The sequence below is a fragment of the Macaca thibetana genome, chromosome 12, assembly GCF_024542745.1.
Source record: "Macaca thibetana thibetana isolate TM-01 chromosome 12, ASM2454274v1, whole genome shotgun sequence".
NCBI classification, from domain to species: Eukaryota; Metazoa; Chordata; class Mammalia; order Primates; family Cercopithecidae; genus Macaca; species Macaca thibetana.
In genome coordinates, this window is record NC_065589.1 from 99,791,985 (window position 1) to 99,819,168 (window position 27,184).

The following is a 27,184-nucleotide window of genomic DNA, read 5'->3' on the forward strand; positions in this document are numbered from 1 at the left end:
CTCTCGAAACTGCCCACCTCTCCAACATTTCCCAGGTCAAAAAGTAACCTCTTTGAATTTTGAAAAGGCATTGATTTTATTAACCAAATTTTAGAATGATTATTTGATGTCTAAAGAAAATGATGCACATCACCAATAAAATACTAATGGAGGATTCATATCTGTTTTACTGAGATGCTTTCCTGTAACATTTAGGTTATCAAAATTTCTAATTTAGCAAGTAAATTAACCTATGTTTGCATAGCTTAGGGTTGGATAAATGTTTATATTGGCATTTCATAGTACTCCTCAATTAAGATACAAAGAATCAAAGCTTTTACGACATTTACAGTAGAATTTTGTATTATGTTCTAAGTTAAGAGTCATATTAAAAACATTTTAATTGAACAAAATTTATGAGAGGAAATTATGAATTTATGAGAAAATTACAGAATTGATTTGACCGTAGAATATTTTTATCATTTTTGTAATGAATTAAGTCATGATGAATGTAATATCAGATCCTTGTGTTACTATATAGTCCAGTAAGTCATATTAGATTTGCATAATTGTTATACTAGTGAACAAGTAGTATGCATATGCCATATATATTAAGTAGGATGCATGACATATGTATGATCTCTAAATACTTTTGATTTTTCTCTGTAGAGACTACATGCATGCGCTTCTGTTACAGCAAATCCTACTGCATGTGAATATGTGCACACATTTTTAGTACCCATCACTTCCCACCTCTAAATTCAAAATCTCCCCCTTGACCTCACCCCACCACCCAACTTCTGAAAAATCAAGTTCTTAGTTTAGCTTGAGCAGATAACTTTAACAGGCTTGTTTGAATAAATATGCCAAAATACTTTACATTCTGTCAGTATCTAGTCAGAAAATTGTGCATGGAAAAAAGAGATGAAAAGAACTGAGACAGAAAGAAAATTAGTGCCATGGCAAGCTTTCAATACAGTATCTCTGAGCCAAGTTTTCTCGGTGAAATGACACATCCTCACTAAAATACCCCTTTTATATAATTATGCACTGAGCACACATAACCAAAAGTAACTTTTATTTTTGTTCCTTATCGAGGAATACATATTGCCCAGGCTAAGAATGCGGAAACAAAAGCTGGGATAATTATAGCTAATTTAACTTTGGAAAACTCTTATTCTCTAGCAGTCCAGCATACAACCCCCCAAACTAAAGTTATGTAACAAGGTAATATCAACAATGAGAAACTGCATGATAAAATCCTGCCCAAAAGTGAAAAATGCTAATTTTGTCTCATTTAGCAGCTGGATACAGAAATGCTCATTAGTTTTAAGAGGGTTAATCCTTTTAACTTTTGCATATTGATATGCCAATTATGCCTAATTGTACAAGAGGCATCAGTCAAGGTAATAGTGCATAAACACATGAAAGTTATTAAGTACATCCCAACATGTAATAAAGTAGGTGTTAATTGGTAGCTGAGTTCTGCGGGCTATTGAGGTGGATAATTCATTGAGAGATGGATCACTTGTAATTTCTCTCCATAATTCCTTTTGCAGTCTCATGCTGTGATGTTTTCATGCTTGTCAAAAACAACTGCGGCATAGTGCCTTTTGTTAAACACAGCCAATAAAATATGTTAGGCATCATTAAATATACTTAACTTTTAAACTTTTTCAAAGGTACAGTTCTTACCGATAATACATTATAGAGATTCCAATAATTTACTCTAACCACTGTCTCAAGTTCATAGTTGATGAACATTTTAGCTGGTTTAAAAGCAAAGTCAGGCTGGCCGTGTTGTACCTCCCAGGAGACAATACTTTTAAATGAGAAAGTAAATAAAGGAAAATGCATATCTCATTAGTTACTTTATCTAAGGATGTAGTTCTCACTCCCCAGATATAATCACTGGCTTCCTCATGCTAAATTTGTCTACAACACCTGAGGAAAGAATGATTAAAATCACATATTTCTCAAGCTCCTGAGATTGCTGTGGGTTAATTTTTTGAGTGAAAAATGGGGAATAAATGCAATTGGTAACATGCTATTCAGCAAGTTTATCTCATTTAATAACTCAGTTAGGAAGCTGAATATTTCATAGGCCCCTATGATATTAACAGAACACTCAATTAATAGCTCACATGTTTCTGCAGAGTGACTGGAACTCAGCCTGTCCCCAGCTAACCTATTTCTCCCTGTTCTTGCTCTCACTGTGAGAAACAAAATAGATCTGGGGTCCAAAAGAGTGGCTAACATTGCATAAATAATTTTGTAACATCCTATGGCCTCAGCTGCAAGTTACCACCATTATGGAAGAAAATTAACCAGAGGAGACTCATCGCAATCAGTGGGTTTAGTGGCTCAGGATGCGTGCAGGGCCAGCGACACAATTGGCAGTAGAGTTCATCTCTAACTATTTTATTTCAAATCTTCCTAATGACACATTATCGAGACAAAATGGCTTCCTCTCCAAACCTTAAATAGCCACAGCATTTCAATCCTTTAAGCCCACTCCAAATCAAACCATAATTTCCAGTATCATATATTATTGGGAGATTTTAAGGAAGAGATTTTCACATTTTTTTTAAAGATTTTTTTTTCCTCAATTCATTCTTAGCTAATTTTAGCCTCTGGCTTTTCAAAGTGATGTACTGTATTTGGAAGTACAAACACCACATGCTAGCATAACCTCATTATTTTTATGACACTGAAGCATGATAGTAGAGGCCCTTAAAATGAGTCAAAGGTGCTCTTCAGTCTAGCTCCAAATCCACTTTATCACTCTGGATTAAGCCCAGCTCTTCTCTTGTAACTGGGGATATTATTATGACTATAAATACACAAGATAAAATGCATTACAAAAACAGTTGTCTCATGCACATTTGGAAAACAAATAAAACAAGACTAATTAGCCTTTTTTTTTTTTTTCTTTACAAAATTCTTCATGACAACGAACTTGGGATATTTGGAGTATTTGACTTACGGGTTCAGTGACCTTCCCAACATCAGTGAGGATCATGGATTTACTTTGGCTGAGCCTGTCATGGTGGCTGTTGGCATTTTTGATTCTCATTTGCACAGCTCCTGTGCCTTGGCGAGTAGAATTCAGTGTTTCCAAAGAAGTATCAGAATTTGTAGATTTCTGCATATTATAGTGCTATCCTGAGAAAATATAAAATACATTATGTTATTCTAAACATACGCTTTTCCATGAAAAACTCTTGATGGAGTGTCCCTGTTAATCATTACGATATTAAAAGTTGATAAACAAGAGTCTTCACTTCTCTCAGTGGTGAAGAAAAAAGTAGTTCCTTTGTAAGTTATTTTGTCAGTTGGGACCTTTATATGTGGATAGCACTATACATAACGTAGGATTTCAGAAGTTTATAGGTAGCACAATGATAGACTGTGATTCTTAATTCCATTAAGAAACTCCTAACAGCAATGAGATACAGTTTTCCTTATATAGAAATGATGTTGCCAACCAATCATCTTGAGGATATGTGCTTTTTTATGCACAACTTCATTGGTCTATTACCCACTTTACCCCTACATGCTACCATCAGCACCCTTTCTTGGTGAACAAAAATCTCTATGAATAAAGTCAAATTTAAGTAAGAAAAATTGATGTCAGAGCAAAACAGACCCCAGAGCCCCTACTTCCACTCACAATACCCACAGGGGGAAATTAAAATTCCTTCATCCACTGCCATCTGCCAACTGAACTAGATTTGCTAGCTTAGTTGGACATCATATTTATAAAGAATATGAAGAAAAAATCAGCACCATTTATTTTAATAGAAGGAGTCTGATTTAGGCAAGAAAATTTAGTATGGGCACACTTTAAAGGAGCAGCAATGAGAAAAAATAGAATTTGGAGGAAGAAAACAAAGAGAACTAAACTGTGGCAGCACCAGAGGGTGGACTGGTAGAGCTTTAGCTGAGCCCCTCATCCATAATCCTCTCCAAGTACCCCTCCCCAAAAGTTCCTCAAGTGAACACAGCATCTCATTACAAACAGAATGGTTACAATACAAACACATTTTCTCATTCTGGAAACAGCCCTCTTCCTGATTGATTCTTGTCTCCAAGTCTAACCTAATAGACATCCTATAGGGGGCACCGAGCACTGTATACAGTGAACGAAACTGTGATTAGTCAGTTATGGGAACGAATATAATCCAAAAGAAGAATCATGTTTTAAGGAGGCAAGTGTATAGCTACCCCAATGTTTGTTGGACAATGAGGCTAGAATCATTCGTTCTAATGGCCAAGCAGGCAGACACTAAGATGAATAGAAAAGGAAACATTTTGATAGGAGGAAAATTGTTAGTTTACAATAAATCCCAGTAAGGTAATTAAACTACAACTTAGAAAAGAAGCTAATACTTAGTATCTACTGTGTGCTAAGCAATGTGCTCAATGGTTGATTCTCAAAAAACTCCTATAAAATAGCCATTAAACCCATATTTTTATATAGAAAAAGATGAGGATCAGAGAGACTCACAATGTTTCCAGTAAAACAGGCAGGCAGAAAGAGGTGAAGGAGCAGTTATTTTATTCCCAAAAGAAGACCCATATGTCCATCAACAGGTGAATACGTAGACACATTTTGGTTTACCCAATGAAAACAATAAACAATAAAAAGGAACAGACTATTGATGCATAAAACCACATGGATGAATTGCAAATTTATTCTGCTGAGTGAAAGAAGACAAAAAAAAGAAGAGGAAGAGGAACAGGAGGAGGAGGAGGAAGACGAAGAAGAGGAAGAAGAGGAAGAAGAAGAAGAAGAAGAAGAAGAAGAAGAAGAAGAAGAAGAAGAAGAAGAAGATTTATTGTTATATTTCATTTATATAATATTCTCAAAAATGCAAACTAAGGTATGCTAACAGAAAGCTGATCAGTAATTCCTTAGGGAAAGGATAGAGGCAAGTATGGATCACATTAGATATGAACAAACTTTTGGCGATGATGGATATGTTTGTTACCTTGATTGTGGTAATGATTTCATAGGCATTTACACATATTAAAAATGAACAAATTGTGTACATTAAACAATTGCACTTTGTGATTCTTCAGTTATAACTCACGAAGATGTTTATAGAAAAGTTGTTTTAGTAATTGCTTAGTCAATTTATTTTGCTCTTATTTTCCTTTCTATGTGCTTACATGAGTAATGTATTATTCAAAAGTATCTAATTGAGAATGCAAGAGTTTTTTCAATAAGTATGAAATAAAAATTTGAAGTACGTATTAAGAAGAAAATCATATATTTTCTAGAAAAATAGTTTCTCCTTTGAGTGCATTCAAGTGTTGATTTCCCACACTATTCAACAGATTCAAACTCTAAGGACAGTGTGTTTGTAATATTGGTGGATGAAATCACTCAGGCTGAAGCCACTCTCTTCTGGCCAAGAGCATCTAGCCACAGTGTTTGCATAGCCCAACTCTGCACCATTTATAGGACATGTTGCTTCCTCAGAAGCTGCACAAATTTCAGTGTCAAATCAAAATTTGCATTCCTATATTGATTACACAATCAAACCATAAATTGCTTCGTGATGTGCTACTGTCAAAAGGCTGGATTCCTTACAAAGCCTTTTATCTGGCTTCCCCACCTCTGTTTTCTTGGGGACAGGCTGCGGAAAATATTTTCAAGATTTTCCTTTCTCAGATCTTTCCATCAGGCTGATCTCTCTCCCTACCACAATGTTAATGTTATTTCTCTTAATTTGCTCACTGTCTCCTCTCCAGCCCTCACTTCCTTTTCCATCTGACCCTGCCGTTACATTTTGTTGACACCCTCTCCACTCAGTTTGTTCTCTTTATTCTGCTTCCCACGTACTTTGTTCTACAAGGTCATTGATTTGATGCTACTTCATAATTCTTCTTCTATTGTTAAATCTTTGGGTATTTCTAATTTTGCAGACCACTATGTTGCTCTGGGGAGACAAAGAAAAATGACACAAAACCTCATCTTAAAGATTTCTATCAACAGAAGACATATATATATACCCCTTCAACCCTTATTGAGATTCTCCTAAGTGGCAGGCACCATTTTAGAGACCCGAGATAATCTTTGTTTACCAAGTGCCTCAGAGTTTGGTGAGGGCAATAGAGAAACAATCAGTAATTAACTGAGAATAGGGCCGTGCCCAAGTGGGGAGAGGAGCAATGGCATTAAACTCAGCTGGAAGTGGGAGGTGGGGAGAGAGGAAGTCTGCAAGAGAAGATCAGATCACACCAGAGCTAAGTCAGTTCAGGTTGGACATTTCTGGCAAAGGATTCAGCAATGCAAAGGTGTGCAGATACCTGGGATATTATAAGGTAGGTATTGAAATATGTCATGAAGGGAATATAAAGTACCAGGGAGGTTCAAAGAAAGAAAGAAACAATGGATTTCATAGAGAACATGGCATTTGACCTCTCTGTGGGGATATCTGATCATCTTGCTTATCTTTCATCTGGCTGAATGATTGACTGAGAGTCCCATCCCTTCTAATCCAACCAGTACCAGAGAGGCTGGTATTCTAGACACTCTGAGGAAGAGAATATGTGTTGTCCTGGACTTACATAACACACAGTGTTTTTTGTGGATGAATTGACAATGGAGATCAATTAAGAGGGAAGCAGAGCCCTGCTGCAGGACAGAAGGAGGACGGTTGAGGATGGAAATCTAACAGGATGATAACAACAGCTGTGTCAGTGGCTGCGGGACCTGTGACTGCTGTACTTGTGGGTTCAGAGATGATTTCCTTTCATTCATCCCATTAGGAGCCTCTCATTCCAAGCAGACAGAGCTCTTTCTAGGCCATATTTTGCAAGTTGTTTTGGGGTCCCACATAGACCCCTTTCTTTACTCCCTTTCAACTCCCCAGTTTCCCCCTGCCTACATCCTAACAGTTTTTTCTCTAGTAGACACCCTATAATCCTTTTCATATTTCAGCTGCCAGAGCACCCACTGCAGCATTCACTTAGGCTTAATCTAAATACAGAGTCAAAATTTATAAAAATTTCCATCATCCATTCTTCTCTACCTATGAATCACTTAGATGTATATGGGAGGGGGATAATTAGACTAGCTAACACAATATTATATCAGTCAGACCTTCCCTTAACTCTCAAGGAAGGATTTAACTGAATCTCAAACTGGAAACTCTTCTGGCTACATGAAAGAACTATCTTAGAGTAGAAGAGCATTGATCAGTCCACTCTATCTATGCCCTTACATAAATTTAGAGGCAGTACGATTTGTGACTGGGGATGGGACATTAACATTGCATTCTAGAAAATGGTGCCTCCTAGAGCTGTATGACGCAATGTCCCTGCCATGGTGGTCTTATTTTTTAGCCTTTATGAAATAAGGTTCTAGGGAAGAAACTCCATTGCAAAGCCTGCTAAACATCGACTCAAAAGAAACCCTCACACCTCAGAGTGCATATTGACTTGGCTTCCAGAACCTAGGAGTGGTTGTCCTTCCAGGAATATCTGTATTAATTGCAGGGTGTTCTCTGAAAGAGAATGTAGAACTCCAGTTTTGTGACTCTTTCTGCATTATTATTCCAAAAATATTCACAGGAATGTTAAATTATATTCTGTTGTTCCACCCATGTTTTCAATCCTCACTGACCCTCAATTTTCTAGATTTAGTAGATTGTAAAATCAATAATATTTGCTTATGCTTATTCCTATGTAATTTAGTAACATCAGGCTTATTAACTTCAAGTCATATGAAGTTTAGGTTTTGCTTGATCTATGTGCCTCTTCAGTATTCCCCTTGTTCTTCCTAGAACATGTCACCCACTCATGTCATCATCATTATTGTTACTATTAAGTTTTGTTAGAGAAAACATTGATGCCTTGTGTGTTTATGTTCTTACAGGAGGCATACAGAGCACTGGTGAATAACTAGTGAAAATATTGAAGAACTGGCTCATTTTGCAAGTGTTTGAGATATCCATTGATTTTACTAAACTCTCCAAATAAATATCCCTGAGTTGGAAATTGAAATGTAAATCACTTAAGACTGGCTTCACTATTTCTCTAGACTTCCTGATTTTACATGTACTAACAGAAGAGCAAGAATACCTTGTGATATTGCACTAGTTCTCCTTTCAATCCTGCTTAAAAACAGGAAGCAGTAATGAGAATGCACTTCATAAGAGCAACATGAACTTTGGCTCTGCTCAACCTGCGTGGTTCGATGGTGTCCTGGGCTTCTGGGCTTGATTTCCCTACTCATACTGCAAATAAGAGTGAACATGATATTTCATCTAATCAGAAATTTTATAGCTGCTCTCCCAATTATTTGTTGCATTCTGTTAACTACACTAAGGCTCAGCAGCCTGCCCTTTTGAGTTAGAATGTGTATTTTTGACATCTCTTTCACATCAACAGCATTAAAAGTAAAAATATATTAAGAAATTTTTGAGCTGGGAAAAACTGGATAGGCACTATGACATAATCTTTATGCTGCTGAACAGAGAAAATGTAGCCTTGGGTATACTGAACATCATCCCCAAGGTGCCACATCTTGTTCAGAACAACTCTAGGACGGCACTAAGGGCCCACACTACCCAGCATCCTTGATTTTGCCATAGACCCCCCAATCAAGTGGACATTGTGTATGGAAAGAAAAGGTAACAAGAAATGTAAAGAAAATCTGGCAGATAAAATGATCATAGCATAGCCACATTGGGTATATATCATGCAAGTCTTTCTATTTAATCTTTTGTAAATGTTCCTGTGCTTCCTGACAAAATAATAAAGACTTAAATGTTTGTTGAATGTATAAATGTAAAACAAATATGGAACCTAGTATATACCAGTGTATGTAGCCTGGCAAAGCATTGTCAATAAGAAAATGTCTTTGACCAAGTTTGTTACTTTAAAAATGTGTGACTCACCCTTGCTAATATTTGTTAGAGTAAATAAACTATAGATACTTTATTATAAGTTAGAGGCAGAAAGAAACAATGTTTCTTATGCCTTCTGAGGACAGTATTAAAGTATGCTTGGAGATTCATATAATTTTTTAGTGTGAAAAATACCATATTTCTATTTCTCAATAGCCCTATGTCTTCTTCTTGTTAAAAAATGACCAAATTTATCACAATCTTAGAATTTGCAGGGATTTTTGCTTTGAGAATAGCCTTTCTTGAGTTTCAGATTTTGTTAGGTACTTGATATTTTTCCCTAAAAAGAACGATGCTTCTGCAAGACACACGTCATCATTGAGTTCTGTGAGTAAAATCTCAGAGGCAAGCAATGGTCATACACTCAGGGAATTCCTATTTCACGAGTGTCAGCCTGGGTTTTCACTCTGTGGCAAGGGAGCTGTATATTTAGCACATCCACCACAAGGAGCCAAGGTCCCCTCTGCCTAAACATGCACAAACTTTCTGTGGTGACATGACCCCATTCCCTTCTCTGCATGTATGAGAGGAGCCGTTTCTCTGGGTCTGCTAAGAGCTCATGGCAACTCCACAGACAAATAGCATTTCTCCGAGAAATTCATTTCTATCCCCTAGAAAGATCTTATGTTGATCTGTGATAGAACAAGTCTGTTCCCCTGTGGAAATGACTTGTGGTCGTGGTAGCTCCAGTAATGTGTGCCACAACCTTCGCGTCACACTTTCCTGACAGGTCAGTAATTAACTCTCATTGCAATTGTTTGTTGTCTCCACCACAGCAGCCATTTACCAAAATAACGTTTTAATTTCAGTTTCCTTCCAGTTCACTTTCCTTTTGTTTTCTCCCTGTGGCTTCTACATCTCTATTAAGTCTAATTTCCCCGACCACTTCTGTAAGCTGAGAGAGTGCAATAAAACTCAGTTTCAAAAATGTCGAATATAATGAGAAAGGAAGATCACAGTAAAGGAATGTGACCATAGCCACCCCATTGGGTAACATTGTCTTTGACTGGGCAGGTGTTATATATAGGAAATGTGATAATAAGATTTTGCATTTATTTAACTTAGAGCAGGGAATCTGGAGTATTTGCTGCATTCGCTGACAAAGTCTGACAAGTCTGCTGCATGATAAATTGTAATACAGTTATTATCACTGCACATGGCCATCTTAAATGGTGAAAATGTCAAGTAAAATGTATTTTGAAAGTAGAATAAGTGTGTGATAGGCAACCTTGATCTTTCTTAGCTCTTAGCCTTTCAAACTCCATCCTGTTGGGAACAAAGCAGCTGGTTTTACACTTCAAATATTTATTGAGCCTCTACTCTGAGACATAGACTTTGCCACATCCCACGGGTTCTACAAAGTTATTAAGCACCCTGTAGTAGAGTTCAGCACAAGCATGCTTGCCTATCATGAAGTCTGATCCGAGTGCAATGGAGAATGGGACTGGAGACGATTTTAGGGTGGAGGTGATGTTAGGCCTGGATGCTGTATGACAAACAGGACTCTGAAAGGCAGAGAGGGGATGTCAAGAGCAGTGCAGGTTGAGATCACAAGATTTAAGGAAAACAGAAGTGAACATCCACACAAGATGATACAGTGTTGGTGGCTAAGTGGGAAAGCTATGGTTGATTAAGGCTGCATTAGGAGAACCTGTCTATTTTTATTAAAGAATTGGGATTTTGTCTTATAGATCCTGGGGAAATTTGATGATTTTGTTTAAGGTATAACCCCTTTCTAAGATACTTGATGAAAAGAAATCCACAAGTAAGAATCCTTGACCCCTGAGGCTGCAAAATAAATACATAACATGCTCGTGGGATGCTTCTTAATTAACTTTAAATCAGAATAAATATTACAGTATCTATTTGAAAACATTAATCTTACGAAAAGAGCACCCTGTGACCTGGAAAAAATATTCCAGAATTTTAGGTACCTCACTTTGAACATCTAGGTACAAGTTCAATGCTTCTGGTCACCGATCAAATGAAAAGAAAGGTAAAGACTTAACAGGAATCACTAAACAAAGCATTGAAAGAAAAGGTTTCTAGGGTGCGATTGCGTCTAATTAAAGAGATATAAGGAAAATAAAGTTAAGATTAGTGGAACTGCTTCCGAGTTTCTCTCTGATGATCAGGCAGGTAGTAAAAAAAATTGAAACGCAAATAGGAAGAAAATGCCTGCGCCATTGTAATTACATTTAGGGAGCATAAGAAATTTTATAAAATGGCAATCTTCTTAGATACAGATGAGAGCCATAAGGGGCATAAGTAATGCAATCTTCTCTCTGTTTCCTCTGTCAGTTTTGACCTAATCTAGCAAGAAATGCTGAGCGATTTTCCGCCTCTTGCGTACAAGTATCAATTAAGGGAAAACAGGGTGACTATCTTAGGGCACTGATGATGAAATGTCACTTAAAGAGAAAACATCAGCTCTAGAACAAGTTGCTCAGCAGCCACAGCGTTAGAAAACACTGGGGAAACAAACGGAGTCCTAGATCCTCGCTGGGACAGGCTACTTCTCTAATCTTTGTTGGGAGAGTATCAAGGGCAAAAAGTAAATTTTAACCTGTGATTGTCTCAGTTTCCTGGGATTTCTTGTTCCATAGTGCTTCTTTCTTAAATTGCTTGACTCAGTTTCAAAGTCTTTTTACCAGACAGATTAAATCTAATCACCCATTGGTTGCAGTTACGCCAGGCTATCTCTATCTTGGCCTGCCCAGGGTTCAAATACGTGGAAGTTGCACAATGCATAATTAGTACTCGACAGTAATTAACAGTAATCAGTAATTGACAGCAGTCAAATATGGCTGACATTTGTTTTATTTAGCGAATTTGCTGTTGTATCTATTCATCTTTCCCTAATGCCCCTCTCCAAACTCTGAATTTATTAGATTGAATTTCAGTGCCAAAAGGGCATGTCTAATGATGGGACACTAATGTCATCGTCTATTGTTGTGAAGGACAATGACTATATCATTAAAATAAAAGTTTTCAGAGTATCTCCTTTAATGCATTTAAAAATCAGTTCCCTCTTGCTCAATTATTTATGAGTAAAATACATTTTAAATAGCTTGTGTGTATATGTGTGTGTGCATGCCTATGTTTGCATATAAAGTTCAACGAATTGTCACAAACTGAACACATTCTTGTAATTACAGCTGAGCCAAGAAACACAATATTATCAGCACTCCAGAATCTCCCCAAAGCTCTGTTCCACTCACTACCCATCTGACCCTACTAAGGCTAATCATTCTTCTGTCTTCTGAGTTTTGCCTATTTCTGAACTTTGTATCAATGAAAACCTAAAGAGTCTACTTTTTCTTGCTGGGCTTATTTCACTCGAACTTTTATTTGTAAAGATGATTGCTATGCAATATTCTTTTGTGAAGTGCCTATTCAATACTTTTGCTTGTTTTTTAAATCAGGTTGTTTGCCATTGTCTTACTGATTTATAGAAGTTGTTTATATATTATAACCACAAGTATATTTTTAATATATTTGTTGCAATAATTATCTTTTCCCACTTGCGGGTTGCTTTTTCCCTCTCTTAGTGGCATATTTTCATTAATGGAGGTCCTTAATTTTAATATTGCTTAACTTATTATTTATTTCCTTTTATGATTAGTACTTTTTATTGCCCTCTTAAGAGGCCCTTGCATAATTCAAGGCAACAAAGACTATTCCCATGATTTCCTCTAAATGAGTTGTTTCAACTTTTATCTATTTTTAGAACTATGATTCATCTGGAAATAATGTTCGTGTTTGGTGTGAGACATATATATACACACACACACACACATATATTCTATATGGAAAGAAAGTTATATATATTATATATAAAATATATATTATATATATTATATATAAAATATATATTATATATATTATATATAAAATATATATTATATATTATATATTATATATATATTATATATACACACATACACACACAGACACACATACCCCTACACATATATAAATTGGAAGGACCTGTTATGTCTCCTGAAAGGACCAGGAACTGGCTTTTCATCTGAAGTGATCAGTTGCTGGAGAGCTCTCCTAGCCACACATGGTGAAGAAAGGTTCAGTTTGAAAGGTGCTGACAGTGTCAAGCAATTACATAGATCTGCAGTCACAATCTAGGTAAATATTGGCAACTGGGAATACAAGTTGAATAGGAAGAGTTATACAACAGGTGAGTAGAAACAGTCATGGACAATCTGAGCGGGGGAATACTGAGAAGTTCAGATTTGCGGGTTGTTATCAACTAGGAGGTTTGTTGCTAGGTGGCACAGTTCTCAATTCCGGCTATTTGTTCAGGTCTAGCTCAATTACCCACAAAGGAGATTGGCAATAGAAAGGTAGAACCTCAAACCTAGCAAGAGAGTGAGGCAATGAATGACCAGGTTACCAGCAAAGGAAGTTGTGGTCAAGGACAAAGCAAATGCCCAGTGAGGAAGAGGTGACCCACTGAAGTGCTGGGATGTGTAAATAAGGTGGGAATGCACTTGATTTGTACATCACAAGCCCAGACCAAAAGATGAGATCATTCATTATAATTTATTGTTGAATCCACAAAACCCCATTCCACTAGAATTAAAGATTGTCTGTATTAAGTTAATGTTTCACCTGAGAGTAAGGGTCAGAAATAACTCAACCAGTTCCGGATGTGCACATGCTAAGTAGTAATTCTCAATGGTCAATGTGTGGAGCTTATTAAATATGCAGACTTAATGGAAACTTCCACAGATATTCCCATTTAAGGAGAATGAAGAAGAGGCTGAGAAACTGCATATTTGGTCATAATCCCTAAGGGATTCAGCTGCACCCTTTTTTAAAAAGTTATTTTTATAAAGGGTTATATAAGTTATTTTTAAATTTTATATGTGCATTATTCTAAAATGGTTACTCATCACTATAGTGTCTCCTTAGTTTTACAGCCCATTGCTGCTATCTTCATTTGTTCATATTACTGCTCTAATTAATTTTCCTGGGAATGAAAGTTCACTTTAGAATATGCTGGTGAGGGGGAGGGGTATGGTCCATAGTTGGAAATAGGGAGAGATAAATGAGTAGTTAGCTAAGTGGGTAAGTAAATAGATACATAGACACATAGGTACATGAAAATGGTGCTGTAAATATTCTATTTAAGACTAATTAAAATATGGTACTTTGTCAACCAGACCAACATTCAGTCATAAATACTGCTGGAAAATAAAGTATTTTGCATAAAAGAAATACCCAAAGAGATCCTAGGCAACCTGGGTCAATGCACAACTTTGAGTGTAAGAGTGCTTTTTTATTTTTTATTTGCTTATGTATATTATGAACTTGGTAAATGTGAGTAAAATAACATCGATTTCAGCACTTAAAAAAATAGTTCATAAAAGGAATGCTTGTACACTGTTGGTGGGAGTGTAAATTAGTTTAACCATTGTAAAAGACAGTATGGCGATTTCTCAAAGAACTAAAGACAGAAATACCATTCAACCCAGCAATCCCATTACTGGGTATATACCCAAAGGAATACAAATCATCCCTTTATGCATGCATGTATTCATTGAGGCACTAGTCACAGAATCAAAGACACAGAATTAACCTAAATGCCAATCAATGATATACTGGATAAGAAAATGTAGTACATATACTAACTATACAGCTATAACAATAATGAGATCATGTCCTTTGCAGGTTCATGGATGGAACTGGAGGCCATTATCCTTAGCAAACTAACACAGGAGCAGAAAGCCAAATACTGTATGTTCTCACTTGTAAGTGGGAGCTAAATGATGAGAAGTCATGGACACACAGAGGAGAACAACACATACTGGGGCCTACTGGAGTTTGGAGGGTGGGAGGAGGGAGATGATAAGGAAAAATAACTAATGGGTACTAGGCTTAATAACAGGGTGATTAAATAATCTGTATAACAAACCCCCATGACACAAGTTTATCTATGTAACAAACCTTCACATATATCCCTGAACTGAAATAAAAGTTAAAAATTTAGTGTATGGGAATGCCCATTCAATTTCAGTTCCATTGCTTTCTGCAGTAAGTTCTGCATAGAATGACTTAGCATGTACTCTTATTACTGTGCAGTTGGTTCCAGTCTCTTGATGGCTTTCTATTTCTTTTTCCAGAGGTGGATGATTTAGCCCTGAGGTGGTTCAAGTAATTGTCTGAGGGAGAAAAAAAAAAAAAGAAAGAAAAAAAGAAAGTAGTTCTCCTTGATAAAGACCAAAGGAAGTTTGGTGGAGAAAAAAAAATATTCCACAAAATACTATATCCTCAGGCTTCCTTTCAAGAAGCCAAGATGATCAAAATAGTGAAAAAATATTTGACAGTTCACATTACTTAAATTGAAAATTTTTACTGAGGTTTTCAATCCTTGTCTTTGATGATAAGAGATACAATATACCATGTTCATTGTAAACCTTAAAATGTATCCTCTTCTTTCTAGGATGAATAATTGAAGGTTCTCTTCATGCCTTTGGTCTCTCGAAGTGCTTCAACTGCCTTTTCAAGAACCTTAATCTAGGAGTTATTTGGGGGGCTAGATATTCCACTTAAACAAGTTTAATTTGTTTTTCCTTCCTCCAGGTATAGTTGCCAGGCCTCTCTCCACAAGGTGAGAGGCAGAGGAGGAGATGGTTACATATGTGATATAACTAATAGGTTCCAGTTAATTGGGTGCTACTGTAATTCAAATTACTGTAGCCAAATTTCTGTCTAAATTTAGGTGCTTCACAAAGTGAAATACAGGGATTTTTGCTTGGACACATTAATGTAAAAAAATGCATAAATATTTAGAGTATTAAATGGTTGAGAGAATTATCCATTTAATTTAAAAATTATTGAACATTTTTCCTCTCCATCTTGTTTTATTTACTTATATCGTTTGTTATAACCACGTCTGAGACAGAGAATCTAATCTATTAAAGGAAAAAACGTGTGATGAAATGGGTTATGCAACCAAGCCCCAGCTACATTTCCCCATCTTGTGCACTCACTGGTGGGTTTCTTGTGTGTGTGTTTGTGTGTGTGTGTGAGAGCATGCACACATGTATGTGTATTTAAATGGTTGCCACTGTTATTATCACAACACAAGGTATGCAAACTTCTCTTTCATCTCCCTTACAACAGTACATCCACACATTCTGATCCACACCCTGCATCATGTCATTCAAAAATAACAGTTGATGCAAAGATAAATGTATTTGCTATTACTTAGTCAAGTTAAACTTTTAGAGACATCTTTTAATGATTTTTTTTTAAATGCTTTGGGGAGGGTTGGCAGCAGAAGAAAGTTTGTTCTTTCAAGTTAGGAAAATGAGCCCAGTCATGCAAGCTAGACAGACACAACAAGGACCTAAATGAAGAAGCTATGAAGAAGCTATACATAAATGGATGTTTTTTTTCACAGAATAATCTAATGCTCTAGTCAGTCTCTAAACATTTATTAGGATTTATTGCATATACAGAAGTTATTTGAAGGACTCCAGTTCTCTCTAATCATTACCCTCTGCTCCTGCTTTTTTAGGAGCAGCTATAAATTCAAGAAGAGGTGGAAAATCGGCAGACTGCCAACCAAATTCAACCCACAGACATATGTTGTTGGGCCTGAACAATGTTTTGGAATGTTTTGAATCAATTTCCAATTGAAAAATGAGGGTTGTTACTTTTAAAAAATCAGAAAAGGATGTCTATATGTCTTCTCTTGAAAATTCATAAAATGTGGCAAACTGATCCAGGTATGTATGGTAAGAGACAGCCCTCGGTGGACAGCTTCTACATCCTTCAGACAAGGCATCACATAGACATCCGCTTCTCTACAGGTCCTCTGTTACCCACTTATCTTGTATAGATATCCCGACTGGCCTGGAGACATTCCTGACTGTGGCTCGTAGTGTCAATCACCCCTAGGAACATTGCTCCTCTGATGTATGGGTTGAATGGTGATCACGCTGCATATTAAGTCAATATTATTTTCAGTATTTCATTATTTTTAAATCTAAGCTGGTAATATTGCAAATGAAGAGCAGAACCAGGAGACTGCATTTGCATTCGCAGTTGTACTACAGCTTTAGAAAGAGGATCGTCAAACATTAGCATTACTTCATTTATTCTTACAATTTTCTCAACATGACATTAGTTACAACGAGTAGGGTATTGTGCTGTGCTCTTTGTTCTTGCTAAGCAAGTTCCCCTTTTCCTCCCTCTCTTTTCTCTGCCTTCTTTACTGTTTCTATTCTATTTAGGCAGATAATTACATCCTGCTTTATATTTGGTTTCTGTTCTCTATTTGAGCTGTGTGTCTCTTCTGCCTAAATTGACTGTGGGCTCCTTAAAGTCAGACACCATATTTGTCAGTGTTGTTGTTCTGTATTGTACTTAGGACATTATAGACATTTGGTCCCATGCCTTGCTCTCATTAATTCAATGCCCTAATACCAATTGCTTTCAGAATTAGGACTGAAATTGGTATATTCATCCAGCACTGTCTGAAATTCCCTGCCTTGAACTCCCACAGGCCATAAGCATTTCCAGTATGTTCAAGTTTGCCACCATGATTAGAATGGCTGTGACTCCAAGTCCCAAGTGTTGTTGGATTCCTGTGTTTCCTGCTTACCTCTCCACATCTAAAGCTGCCAGAAGTATGCATGATACAGCTCATCATGGTCAGGAGAAGTCAGATCACTGCATTTCACCTTCCCCCATCCCTGCCCCAGAATGTGTACACTCTGCACATCTGCCATGCTGACTGGTCTCCAGATTTTTGGTCAAGCTGGTTTCCCACCCTGAACCTACTGCCCACTTGCTAATCCCCTTTGCTAATGCCAGACTTCAAACCTAAAGCTCAGTGCCAGCTGGCCATAGGATACAGATACAGCAGGCTCTTTGTGGACAGCACCACAGCTGCTTATCTCCCCCAGCATTTGTCGGCACATGGATTCCCCTCTGTCACTCTTGCTCTCAGGGTAGATGCACTTCAAAATTGCTTTCAAAATTAGGACTGAGTTGGGATATTCACTCAATCTACATATATGGAATCCTGAGTTGGTTTCCCCAAAGGAAAGTGAAACAAAAGAAAGAAAGAAAGAAAGAAAGAAAGAAAGAAAGAAAGAAAGAAAGAAAGAAAGAAAGAAAGAAAGAAAGAAAGAAAGAAAGAAAGAAAAGAAAGAAAGAAAGAAAGAAAGAAAGAAAAAAGACTAAAGACTTCTTAACTGGGTTAGCAACCTACACTCTGGACTTCCTAGTTTCCTTTTATATGTTTCCTTCTCAGATTCATTTTTCTAGGACCCTAGTAGATCTGTCTTGTGGATCATCTACCTTATCACCTTACCACTCCATGAAAAAAATTAGATTTAAAATAAAAGTGCACCAAGAGAATTCTACTTTCTTTTCTCTCCTCGTGTCCGCCGTTTTTCTTTGCTTCATTTTCATTTCAGGCCTAAGAGTCAACCACCTACCTGTTTTTGAACTGTTTTACGTGATAAATGTTGATACTTCATAATTAAAGGGTATTTTTGGTGAGGGCACATCTTGAGCTGCTTGAAGGAAAATTTCCATATCAACCAAAAATTGGTAAACAAACAAGAAAACAGTTATCTCTTCTTCCCTTTCCCCACACAGCTATGCTATACTCCCCCACACAGCTGTATTGAGAAAATGAAACTAATAGCAAGAAATTGCTTTTGATGAGTTTCATAATTTTATCATAATACTTAGAATCGAAATAAACCAAAATTATCCTAGCATGATTTTTACATCATAGTGAAGAAAAAAAAAAAGTCACTCTTTGATTCAAGACCTGCTAAAACAATTCCTAATTCTACTCTTACCACCACATTTAACCTTTGTAAAGTGATTTGCTATTTGCCTCATGCAGGGTAAACATTTTTAAATACATCATTTCATTTTTTCTTTGGGAGGAATCTCACCATTTTACAGATGAGCCAACTCAGACTCAGAAAGATTAAGTAACTTGCCCAAAATAATATATAGTATCTAGCAAGTGGTAGGGCTCAGAGTTGAATTTTATTTTTTCTGACTTCCCAGCTTGTGCTTTTAATACCTATTCTATCTCTGTAAGAAAGAAAACAGTTCCGGATTAGAATTTGAGAAAAAGTAATGTTTTAATGGTTATACCTGAAATGTGTTCTAACCCTTCCGTGTCCTCCCACAATTCAATTTCCCCATGCTTCATTGCCTTTTTCTATGAAGTCTACTAAAAGCTCCCACTTTCTCATTGACTTTCTAGAATTATCAAGTAAAATAACATACGCAAAATAACTTTTAAAACTGTAAATAGAATACAAATAGATGATAGACATTCTTACTTGTATTACTCGAACCCAACTATCACCATAAAGCCTTAAAAGACATTCATAAGAAGCAAAATAAAGAGGCAAGAGAAATAGCAATATAAAAGCATGAGACTCTTTTGCCATAATCTAGATAAGACTCAATAGATGACCAATTAGTGACCATGACAATATGTGCAAATGGAAAGAAAGGAATAAATGCTGTTTGAATATGGCAATTGATTGGATGTATGGAATAAGTGGTATGGAATACATGATATGAATATCATGTCACTTAATAATAAATATGACTTCAGGAGTAGAGATGTAATCAAAATTGGAAGGAAGGTGAGAATAACCCTTGGGAGAGGCTATGGAGTTAATATGGGACATAATCAGTTTAACCTGCTGATGGGACATCACAGAGGAAGTATCAAGTGACAATTAGAAATAAGGGAAAATTTTGACCAAGACACCAAGGCTAAAGATAGAAATTTAAGGACCATATTTCAGGGATGAAATTGAAATAATAAGAATGTCAAAAGAGAGGCCAAAAACAAGATGGTTTACAGCCGTGGCATCCATTAGAAATATAATATGAGCCACACATGTAGTTTAAAAATTTCCTGTAGCCACATTGGAAAAGTTAAATGAGATAGATGAAATTAATTTTAATAATTTTATTTAGCCCAATACTTCAAAATGTAATCAATTGGATATGTAATCAATTGAGCATGATTAAATCCCAAAATATTAATTAAATATTTTACATTTTCTTTATTTGTACGATATCTTCAAAATCTGGTGTTTATTTTACACTTAATTTATACTAGCCCTTCTTCAAGTGCTCAATAGTCCCCTGTGGCTAGTTGCTACCATATTGGATAGGTGGATCTAAGAAGGAATTTTTGAGAATTAAGGGTCAGGAGGAGACATAGAATCCAGAGAAGACCAGAAAAAGATAAATAGGAAAGACACCTGCAGTATGGCAAAAACCAAGGCAAAAGAACGTTTTCTTCCTCACCTGTTTTACAGCGCCTCTGCATAGCCAATATATGCAGAGAAGAAACAACAGGTTTCCTACCGACGGCATTGTTCTAGACATCAAACAAAGTAGGATTCTTTTAGAGCCTTTTAGACTCTAGGGCCTCATGAATAAAGTTCAGCAATGCTTAACTGCTAACACTTAACAAGATTCAAAATTACAGCATGGCATACTGAAAATAACACGGACTTTGCATTACGCAGATCTGTCTACAAATCATAACCCAGCCTACCAAATAGCTTTGTAAATTCGTGTATTTAATCTCTTAACCTTAGCTTCCTTATCTTTAAAATGGGGATACAAACCCCTTTACATGATTTTTGTGGTTACCAAACACAATTAGGTATGTAAAATTCTTGTCCCATAGTCTACACAGAATAAGTCATAGCTATGATGATAATTATTAAGAATCTCACTCTAATAATTTATAATGATGAATTTCTCAAGCAACTGTAAACATCTTGAGAATAAGGTAATATTGTCTTGTTTTGGTAACACTATAGTACTTACCACAGTGCTTGAGACACCACTGAGGTAATCACCATATATTTTTTCCTTTAATGTTCTACTTTAGGAGAACCATCAAAGTATGAATAGGTGATATTATACAGAAGCTCAGATTGCTTGATTTCCCCAGTGCATTTAGCAGAGAGCTGAATTTGGGTTCCATTGCTCAGTTTTTAGTCTTTAAAATTCTAACATGAAATTAACTAAAGCAGAAAGATAAATGAACAGAAACAGAAGTTTCCCTTGACTCAGCACCCAATTTCCTGAGCATTCTACCTTCCATAGCTCTTTTAAAAAGATGTCCTGTTTTGACTCTTTTAGGAAATGGATTTAAAGTGAACATAAAATTAGTCAATTTTAATACCACAGTTTAGTAAAATTGCTTAAAATTTAAATACTTAGAGGTAGTTGCTGTTTCTCATCAGTTTATGGCAATATGTTTTCAGCTGGTGGGTTATTTGTTTCATTTTTCAGAAGCATATAATGGATACAGAATTCTAACCCAACCTTTCATCACTGCCAACTTACTAAATCTATACCATATATATAGTACATATAGTGTCATTTATTTGAAATATATTTCTAGCTTCTCTTCTCCCAAATTACCCTATTTTTTAGACCAGGAAAAGTCACACATCTCCAGATGGTCTTCCTTGATTCTATAGCCCAAAGTCAATCTTTAGGGCATGCATCCTTTGACTAAACAAATATTTATTGATGTTATATGCCTATCCTTTGTTCTAGGTTCTAGGTATTTAGCAGTAAAAAGACAGGCAAGGTCAATACTCTCATGGACCATTCTAAGGTGAAAATAGCTACTAAACGCTGAAAAATAAATAATAAATACCATATCCAAACTAATATGAAGGAAAACAAAAGCAGAGTAATGAGATAAAGAGGGCCTTGGAGGAGACTGAATGTAATTTGAAGTATAATAGAAAATAATTTGGAATATTATAGTAGAAGAGTTTGCATGGTTGAAGTCTTCAAAAGGCCACTCTGTCTATCCTTGGTCAATGACTATTGTGGGGAAGACAGAAGCAGGGAGAAGAGTCAGGAGAATTCTGCAGTAACAGCAATGGAAGTAGAAAGAAGTGATTGAATTCAGGATATTCTGATGTACCTATACCTCTTGCTTAATGTCTAATTCATTCCCACGAAATACAAAGCTATTCAATAAGAGCCTAAGATTTCCAATAATCACTTCTAAGTATAAAAATATATCAAAAGAACCACAAAAAAGGGTTCAAGTACATCACAGCAACAATTTGAAAGAAAACAAATTGAAAATAAAATGTAATATAAAAGAAGTTTTTATTTATTACATTTCCTTTTTCTATATCTTTTTCTTCACTAATATTTTTAAGGATTGTGAGACTTATGGTTTTTGTGCCCTCAAAGTATACTTAATAATATATTACAGCACAGGAGTCACCTGGGGGGCCCAAATATAAAGCCTGACTAAACGGTTGTCAACATTGCCACCTCTTCAACCTTCTTGAATTAATTCATACATATACAAACCAACATTGTTTCATATGCTTCTTGATATTCTCTCTAACTTGAAACCAGAGAGTAAATTGGTGTGTGTGCTTTTGTCTAAAGTTTGATGTTCATCCAAGTGTCACGTTGTGCTGTATTCACTTAGCAAGATTTTTTGAGAAAAGTCATTCTATCAGCAACCAAAAATATCAAAAATAAAAGAACTATTAGCCTGAAAAAAAAAAAAAAAAAAAAGGTATAACACCTTAAGGACCATTATGGAGAAAAGTCACGTGAACAGTATAATGAAAACTAAATTTATATTTTACAGGCTCTATTTATTGCTGATAAATTAGATGAAACTTTGGGTAGGAAGTAGTAGGGAAAGAGTAGGATCAGGGGGTAATTCTTAGACTCTTGTCCTGAAAAGAGAGATGAATATAGTGTCATTAACTAAGGTGGAGACAAAAAGTAAAGAAGCAAGTTGGGTTGGGGACAGGTGGGCAGTAATTAGGAGATTTGCTTTGAGTACTGTATACTCATTTTGATGTCTCTATGAGACATTCAAGTGAAGATGATGAATGGGCAATTGTATTTACAGTTTTATTGCTAAGAGAAAAGGTTTGGTCTTGAAATCTAATTAGTATATCAATAACATTTAAGGTCATGAAACTAAATAAAATCACAAAGGAATAAACCTAGAAGACAAGTAGAAATCCAAAGACTGATCTCAGGACATTCCAACATTTAGAGAGCTGGATGATGAGGTAGTGTTAGCAAAGGACACAGAAAGAGCATTCAGGTAGTTTGGAGGAAAACTGGAAGAAAAACATTTCTCAGAAGTCAAATGAAAAGAGGGTTTCAAGAGGGAAGGAGTGTTCGATAGCATCAAATGCAGCTCAGACAGTGAGTAATATAAAGATACATAAATGGCTATTAGATTTGGCAAAATGGAGACCTTTGGGATTCTGTCAATGGTATATTCTATAATATTTCTATGACACTGGACTTATATGTATAATTGATATTTAGATCCTTATCTTTGTCTACCTCTTACCTACTGAACTGTTTTCATTGGCTAAGTAGCATATCTAATTATTTGTGTCTCCAGCAATTCTTAGGACAACATAGTATACTTAGAGTTCAAAATTATTTATGGAGTTGAATTGAATTGGACTAATAACCAGCAAAAGAGAAAAAAATAAGTTGCAAAATCCACAATTGTATTGTGTGTTACTATCAGGGACAAGTTTTAAAATAAGATATTCCGTCCAGTTTTTGACATGTAGAAAATACTTTCATCAGATGAACTTTCCTACCATTTAAGCAAAGATAGAAACTATGAAGCATGTATTCCCTCAAATTCCTCTCCTCACTGGATCTTATTTATATTCAATTAATCTACATTCACGCTCATTAAAGTGCTCTCTCTTCTGTTTAAGGTTAATTTATCTACTTGAGCTAGCAATTATACCCATCTGTCTTAGTCTCCTCTGAGACCTTGTTGGGTTTCTTTATTTTCATTCCTTTTCTCCTCCTTCACTTGAACGTTCACACTTTATCACCCTTTTAAGCTACTGTCTATTTCAAGCTTTAGAAAAGGAATACAGCATTTAGGCTGGGCGCAGGGGCTCACGCCTGTAATCCCAGCACTTTGGGAGGCCGAGGTGGGCGGATCACGAGGTCAGGAGATCGAGACCATCCTGGCTAACACGGTGACACTCCGTCTATACTCGAAATACCAAAAAAAAAAAAAAAAAAAAAAAAAAAAAGCCGGGCGTGGTGGCGGGCACCTGTAGTCCCAGCTACTCGGGAGGCTGAGGCAGGAGAATGCCGTGAACCCGGGAGGGGGAGCTTGCAGTGAGCGGAGATCGCACCACTGCACTCCAGCCTGGGCGACAGAGAGAGACTCGGTCTCAAAAAAAGAAAAGAAAAGGAATACAGCAATTTATATATGCTATCTCTAGTTCTTTGCTTCCTTTGACATCTCACTCCAAGGCTTGAGTGTCACTAAAGTCACTAATGTTTTTGTCTTTAGTTATACAGCTGAGAAAGTATACATTTTCTTATAAGGAAAGCAAATCGACCTTTAATCTTTTAAAAACAAAATCAATTTTAACCATAATAGCAGAAATACCAATAACACTGTGTTGAGATATAGTTGTTAGAGACTGGCAAAACCTGAAAAGCTCAGCAACGCAATCCCGTGAAAAAGCAATGGAGCTTCTGTACGCATTCTCATTAAGTGCTGGTGGAAGTTCAAAAAGTTACCAATAACATGAAGGACAGTTTGGCAACAACTATCAAAATTATTTTATCCTTTGTCTCATAAATGTTATTTTTGGAAATTTGTTATAGATAGATTAGATTAGATAGATAGATAGATAGATAGATAGATAGATAGATTTTCAAATGGAAACAATTACACCGACATTCATTGAATTAGAAAAACTTGAAAACATCCATCAATCTTTTTACAGGAGGCTGGTTAAATTAAGTATGATATTTCCATACAGTGGAATATTATATAGCTGTAAAAAAGAGAATTAGTTTCTTAGTTTTATTATAAAATATCTCTAATCTATATTTCTAAAAGAAAAAAAGCAAAGTGGAGAGGTGCATGCAGTTATGCTATATACATACACACATAGATGTGCATATATATATGGTTTTTGCATAAACTGTGAAGTATAAAATATATAAAACATATGAAAAGTGGTTATGTTGGATTAAGATGGGGATAAATGGGATAGATAGAAATAAAAATTTAAGAAATAATTTATCTAAAAACATTGTATTTAGGTTTTTTGTTGATTTTGAACCATCTCGCTATATCATCTATTCTCGGATTAAAAGCAAACAAAACAAAAGGTCTTCATCAAATGAAAGAAATAGATGGTTATAACCATAACCTGAATAAGAACCTCAGGCACCTGAACAGATAAGTCAGTGCCTGTCCTTACAGAAATATCTCCACTGACCTCAAACTCTTCTGCAAAGAGAATGTCACTTCACAGTGAGATAAATGGAAGAAACAAATAAATCCTGACCCTAGATAGACAACCCATCAAGATGTAAAAGTGTGGACATCCAATTATGTATTTCCCCTGCTCAAGAACCCTGTCGTTACTTATATCCAGGTCCACTCTATTTATGATCTCACACTATCTTTCTGGCCTTACCTCCTATTACTATACTTCCATCTAACAAAACTGGAGAATTCACACTGCCTTGGAATTCTCTGACACTCAATGTTTTTGTGCCTTGACACATTTCCTTCCTGTCCTTTGCAATGTTTCTCATCTTCCCAGTGCTAGATTTCCCTGAAAACTACACAAAAATTTCCTCCAAAACTGTCAAGAACTTCCTGAAAGTATGTGATCAGATGATACAACACCTACAAAATTCTCTAGTTTATGGCCCGGCAAATAACAGGCATGCAAAAATGCTGGATGAATTTCTGAACCCTAATAGAGCGTTCTCTGTATCTTCTTATGGTACTTGAAACATTTTATTTGCGTCATAATTATTAAAATAATAGTCACTCTAGATTACAAGCTTTTAGAAGGCAAACGTTGTGAGGAGTTGTCAAACATACAGTAGCTGTTGAAAAATATTTTTAAATTTAGTTTAATTAAAACTCATGTTTCAGTGAGATCTGCCTTTAAATTAAAACTGTATTTTTATACAATTATGGAATTTGAAGAAGTTGGGAAATAATGATTATTTAAAATGGGACCATATGTGACTCTGTAGTAGAATTCTGAGGCTTTTGTCCTTTCTTCTGGGGAAAGCATTTTAATTTCCACATCAGGAGACTCCTGTTTTCAGCAGAGAGTCCAAATGCTGCACCCCAGTGCAGGAGTGGGCCTGTGAGCTAGGCATGGTCATGCAGGCTGTCTGCACCCACGTTCAGTAATTGTTCAGCTATGGTCATGTGATCCAATTTAGTCCTATCAGATCTAAATCTGACACTTCGCTGTGGTGATTGGGGAAAGGCATTCTTTCCCCACAGTTTGTTGAAAGGATCAGTAGTAGCTTAACAATTTTGTGAGAGCTTCCACTAGAGACTGCTTACAGCACAGTGAAAAGAAGAGCTGAGGAATGAAAAAAAACGAGACCTACTCCTAATAATCCTGTGTGAGCTCCTGGATCCAGCCATTCCTGACTTTGTTGTCCTTGGACTTTTCACGCATAAAAGAATATCTATTTTGCCTAGGCTAATTTGAACTCATTTTCTATCATTTGCAAACAAAGAAGATTTGCCCACTCTACGCTGAAATTTAGAATACTTACAAGGGCATTTTAAAGTCTAATTATGCAGCATTTATTGTACAGTGTAAAAAATTTGCTTTTGGTATCCAAAGAATTAAATGCAGAGTGTTCAATAACTTTTAAAAATACAGCTATTAAAAACTAATTATGTTAAATAATTTCTAAGTGTATGTGAATATCAAAATTGCCTGAAAATGTAGTGCAATTATTTTTTTTACCTGCTGCAAGAAAGGTGTTTCTTTATTCAGGAATATCTTAAAGAAATGGATACATCACTGGGATAGATCCTTCATATGAGACACTTTCAGAAATTCTGTGTTTAAACATCACAGGCAGGACTAATGGTTAACAAAACACTCTCCCTCTAAAGTCTTCCCGCAACCATTTACCATGGCATCAGTATCCTCACTTGAGATCCAACATTTAGCTAATCCTTTGGGCCCTGTCTGCTGAAAGAACATATTGAAATTCCACTGGGAGGAGAAAGGGAGGCCTGGCTAGGAAGTCAAAGCTCTGTAGCCTTCTCCTATAAGTGTGGATTATTTTTATTAGATTCCTAAGTGCTGGAAAATGGGATGAGTACATTTTAAAAGTTCAAGTGATTGGAAGGAGCCATTGAATGGAAGGGTCTATCTTTCTAGGTACCAAGGTTATGAGACTCTAAATTA

At 36.1% G+C, this 27,184-nt stretch overlaps 1 protein-coding gene across 2 annotated transcripts in view; it reads right to left on the reverse strand.

Moving 5' to 3' along the window:
• ARHGAP15 (Rho GTPase activating protein 15) overlaps window positions 1-27,184 on the reverse strand; it is a 629,043-nt gene that overhangs the window by 599,561 nt on the left and 2,298 nt on the right. For both annotated transcript variants that reach the window (XM_050751741.1, XM_050751742.1), the window contains exon 2: window positions 2,966-3,144. In XM_050751741.1, coding sequence (XP_050607698.1) covers window positions 2,966-3,130 — 165 coding nt within the window. In that variant the 5' untranslated portion in view covers window positions 3,131-3,144. The remainder of the gene's footprint in view (window positions 1-2,965; window positions 3,145-27,184) is intronic.